This window comes from Austrofundulus limnaeus, unplaced genomic scaffold (genome assembly GCF_001266775.1).
Source record: "Austrofundulus limnaeus strain Quisiro unplaced genomic scaffold, Austrofundulus_limnaeus-1.0 Scaffold335, whole genome shotgun sequence".
Classification (NCBI taxonomy): Eukaryota; Metazoa; Chordata; class Actinopteri; order Cyprinodontiformes; family Rivulidae; genus Austrofundulus; species Austrofundulus limnaeus.
The window spans coordinates 140093-145290 of NW_013952737.1; the positions used below are offsets into that span (position 1 = coordinate 140093).

Below are 5198 nucleotides of genomic sequence, written 5' to 3' on the forward strand. Positions count from 1 at the left end.
GAGCTCATCGCTAAAAGGCCCCGCAGCTAAGGGTTCGCTGCYCACCAGACGAGTTTTGACCCACCTCTACCCCACCTCCTCCCTCAGCCAAGGTCCAGCCATCTCTCCCCTTCGGCCTTCTTGCCACCACCAGTGTCCGGGTCCCTGGGGGACATTTACTCTATCTCTGAGCTGATGGTAAATGKACTGTACTTATACAGYGCCTTTCTATCCATCCAGGACACTCAAGGCGCTTCACACTGCAGACATTCACCCATGCACACACACACATTCACACACTGATGATGGCAAACTACACTGTAGCCACAGCTGCCCTGGGACTAACTGACAGAGGCGAGGCTGCCATACACAGGTGCCACCGGACCCTCTGACCACCATCAGTAGGCAAGGTGGGTAAGGTGTCTTGCCCAAGGACAMAAYGACTGAGTCGACTGGACGAGGATCGAACCKGCAACCTTCCRGTTCCAGGACGACTCCCCTAACCACTCTACCACAGCCACCCGATTGATCACCAGTTCTCAGCATCTCACAGCGCTCATGTCTCCTGCCGGGGCCTGAGCGCCAAAACCAGAGCACCATGCTCTTCATTCATTCATTCATTCATTCATTCATTCATTCATTCATTCATTCATTCATTCATTCATTCATTCATTCATTCATTCATTCATTCATGTCAATTAAACTCTTTAACTGCTTCCATGTCTGTGTGTCTTTCCAGATTGAATTAGCTATTGTTTTGCCAATTTTAGTTTGAAGCTACCGGTTTGTTATTTTCAGCTACAGTTTAGCTTTTAGCTATTGTTCCGCTAACTTTAGCTTTTAGCTAGTCTTTTGTTTTTATTGTGTGGCAATGGTTTCATTATGGTTTCATATTTTTAGCTTTCAGCCACTGTTTTGGTAAGTTTCACCTTTAGCTAGTCTTTTGCATGTATCTGGTAAATGCATTATTTCTGTTTGGTTTTGTCAGTTTCATCTTTAGCTAGTTTTAGCTTCAACACTGAACCAGAGAACCGACTCTTCTGTACCAACCTGTTTTATTGGAACACCTCGTGTGCTGCTCAGGTCGGCTTTAGAGTCACCAGTTTTTTTATCTGGGTCCCGGTTCTGAAATGGATCCATCAGAGGGTTAGTTAGGAGAGGTGGTTTCAGAGGGATGGATAGATGGATGGATGGATGGATGGATGGATGGATGGATGAATGGATGGATGGATGGATGGATGGATGGATGGAAAATGTCAGGAACAAGAGACACCTGCAGTGACTGACCTTAAAGAGGGAGGGTCTCCTGGGAATACCTTTCTGCAGGCGTGAGTTGGTGCTGCCGCCCCCCTCCACCTGAGCCACCCGCAGCTCTCTGTGACCCACCACAGGGGTGGAGGGGAGGGACACGAAGCCGCTGCCGGGGCCATTAATGGCCTGAGAGGACCGGCGAGGAGGAAAGGGGGGTGCGGGGTGTCAGAGGGTGAAGATAAGAGGGAGGGAGGTGAGAATGGAGATGAAAGGTGGACGATGAGTTGATTTAGAACAAATGAGCAACAGAATGAATTATTGATCAAACTGGATGAAGAGTGAAAATAAAAATTTTCTGGGAATCTGTTTTCTTTTTCTGTAAGAAAAAGTCTTAAATTTTAAGCCTGCAGATTATTTTCACACTAATAAAGAAAAAAACATTAAGTGGATCCACAATTAGTTGTAACATTAGACTTTATTTGATAAACGTTCATTTTAACTGTAAGATAAATAAAGACTTCCTCAAATAAAGGTCTTCCATGAAGCAGCTCTGTTGTCCTCCATCCATATTTTCAGTTCCAGGCTGAGTCATTTCTACCTTCTCCTCTCTGTCAACGCTCCCTGGTTTCATTTAAGAGTCGATCGTCAGATATTGTCCAAGATTAAGCTTCAGGGTGGATATAGCTCGCTAGCAGCCTCGCACCGATGACCTATCCACGTCATCATTTACCCAGAATGCTTTGCGTGTAAATAAAATGGCTCCGTCCGTGTAATATATTTTTAAACTTTTAGTTTTCAGAGTGACAGTCTGAATGGTCACGTCTCATTTAATCAGATTGTGACATGGCTGAGGCAGGATGAGGGACCTGCAGTGTGAACACAGTGAGAGGTACCTGTCCAGGGTACGATGCAGATCCAGGTGTGGAGCCTCCGGAGTGACTGGGAGAGTTGGGCAGGGACTTACAGGCCTGCAGAGCTGCCTGCTTCTTCTGAGCTACAATTTTCTGGGCAGCTGAGAAACACAACAAACCTTTCACTCAACCTACTGATAAAAAGTCACAGTGTTTGTTTTTATTTTTATTTTTTTTTAATTCAACAGGTTAATATCTCCTCTTCTTTAGTTAAATGTGACGTCAGGGACAGAGTCGGTCCACTCACCTTCTGAAAAGACTCTGTCCACGTTGAAGCCGTAGGTGGCGCAGGTTTCATAGAACAGGGAGTGGCGCACATCGATGCACAGCTGCCGGGCTCGCTGGTCTTCAATCACGCGAGGGTTGGTGCTGCTGATTTTATCTGAACAAACGAGATCAGTCAGAGGGAGCAGGAAGTCTGATAAAATACCAACTGACCGGGCTTTGGTTTTATCAGAACTACTGGTCCAAACCAGGTGYTTGTACCAGAAGAGATCTGTTAGTTTATTACATCTATGTTTTCTTCTTTTTGTGAATTCAGCACACTTTATATAGAAAAACGGTTTGTCTCAGATTTATTGTCATAATGTTTATTTTAAAACAACTGAGATCAGTTTTTCTTCTGTAAGTTTTGGCACCTATCTTGTTCTGAAATTTTTGTTATTTCAACAGTTAATTATATCACAACGTTCAGCTTCAGGACATTCCAGCTATGAATTCTGCCATTTCAGCAATTTATACTGTTTGAGATGTTTAGTTTTTCTGATTTTTTTCCATTAAAAATGAATGGAGCTGTCTTCAGCATCCTTAAAACCCTTTAAAATGTTCATAAATCTTTACTGTGTTTCACATTTTGTTCAAGTTTGGCTTTTTTAAACTTCTTTGTGCTAATTTCAGCTTCTATCATATTGTTTTTAGCTTTTTTGGGGGGTCTTTTTTTAGCTATCATTCTGACCTTTGCTGCTAATCTGCTGGTTTAAGCTTCGTTGTTTCAGCTGTTTTCTGTGTTTTTAGCTGATTTTAGCTCTTTTCAGCTAAATTCACTTTTTTGTGGTAATTTCAGCTTCTTAGTCCTAATTTAGCAAATATGATCTCCTTCTGTTCCTTTGAATAAAAGTCAGTTATTTCAGTTACCTCTTTATTTTTGTCTATTTGCAGGTTTTTTTAGCTATTTAAAAAGAAATGGCAAGTTTTTTGTGTTTCTTTTCATTTTTTGCTGATTTGAAAGTTTTCACTCTTACTCCCTGTCTGTTATTTTGAACTTGTTTCACTTTCTTTTAGCTTCTTTTTGCTAATTTTAGCTACTTTTGCTCTTTTCAGATTATGTATTCCCTTTTTTTGCTTTCTTTCTACTGATTATTCACGTTTGTTCTACTTTCAGCAAAACTCAGCTGTTCAAATTTAACTCAACAGTTTTGCTGTCAAACATTTTCAGCTTCTTCAGCAGCTTTCAGTAAAAACCTTGCAGAGTTCAGTGTTCACACTGCATTTCAGGTTCTCCAATTATTCTTTTGGCTTTTTGTTTCGGTTGATTTGAAGGTGTCCTCTGCTGATCAGGAGCTTCATCCAGTTTGAATTACCTTTATAGCTAAGCTCATTTTTTTAATCCAACCGTTTATTTTTATTTGTTGTTTCTTTTAAAATATCTTCAAGTAAGAATTCATATAACCTTCACTCAACTCATTCAAACCATGATATCCTGCTAACTGTACAATAAAATAGTAGTTTTTTCCCCAGCTGTAGCCACAGAAACATCCAGAACTCTGACAAGAACCCAAAAACTGAAACCTGAACAGGACCAGTTCCCCTGAAGTCTGGCTCCAGGTCTCGTCCCTTCATAGTTAAACCTCATRATTTCAAACCTCAAAGAAGAGAACGTGAAGAGAATTGGTTTTTGATTTCTACATTTTCCTCAAAGCATCAGGACAAAATCACATTTATATTTTACATGACTTTTCCAGCAGCTTTCCTTACATCTCATCCAAACTTCAGTCACTTTATCTTAAAATCCTCCTCTAGCTGCCCACTGGGTTGCCAAATATAAATCATAAGAGATTTTCCAGTAGAAACATGTTTAATTCAGGCTTTTAAGTCCATTTCAGCTGTTTAAATTTAAACATGCAAATTCAGTTTAAGCTCAATTTCTCATCACCTACATTCAAGTTATGTTATGTATGATGTTTATTTTATATGTTGTTTTATTCATGATTATGACGATGACGACGATGTTACCAGTTATGTACCAGGTAAATACCAGGTATGTACCACGTAAATACCAGGTAAATACCAGGTATGACCACGTAAATACCAGGTAAATACCAGTTATGTACCAGGTACCTGTTATGTATCAGGTAGTGTTGCAGTACTTGAAACCGGTCTTGGTCTTAAGACCGGTCTCAAGAACAGTTTTTGATGGTCTTGGTCTTGTCTCGGTCTCGGACATTGAAGACTCAGAATTTTATTTCAAGACCAGTCAAGACCACAACTGTGGAAATATCACTCAACAGCCAGAATGTTGTCCAATTTATTAGTTAACAATCTTGCTTGTATTGGATTTAAAATGTAGCTACTGATTCAAATTCAAACCTGACTTATTGCTATTTATGTGTTTTGTTACCAGCTGTCACCCATCCGCACCCCCCGTCACTTGCACACATCACTCCCGGAAAGTGAACCGTGGTTCTCTGGGAGCGGTAAAAGATGTCTCCAAAATTTTAAGTAAAAAATGTGGCTACATTATTCATAAATAATAACAACAACAACAACCAGGAGAAAGTGCACAGCAACTTGTAAATTCAGCAGTGCTTCACTTTCAGAGACAATGTAGACAACTTTAAACTTTTATTGTCACCAACATTAACAATCTGCCTCTGTATAAAAATTCTTTCCTCTGCCCTCACACAAAGATTTTGTCAATATTAGCTCTATATATTAAGTTAGCTAAAGTGGGGAAAATATTTAGTCGGCACCAGTTGTTCAAGTTCTCCCACTTAAAAAGATGAGAGAGGCCTGTGATTGACATCATAGTTAGACCTCAACTATGAAAGACTAAATATC

At 40.3% G+C, this 5198-nt stretch overlaps 1 protein-coding gene across 1 annotated transcript in view; it reads right to left on the reverse strand.

The window, feature by feature from the left end:
* Window positions 1-5198, reverse strand: part of agap2 (ArfGAP with GTPase domain, ankyrin repeat and PH domain 2) — a gene marked incomplete in the record, with an annotated part of 53672 nt that overhangs the window by 26565 nt on the left and 21909 nt on the right. The window contains 4 exon segments of the mRNA XM_014022542.1: window positions 1030-1104; window positions 1267-1416; window positions 2124-2242; window positions 2389-2523. Of these exon segments, the coding sequence (XP_013877996.1) occupies window positions 1030-1104; window positions 1267-1416; window positions 2124-2242; window positions 2389-2523 (479 nt within the window).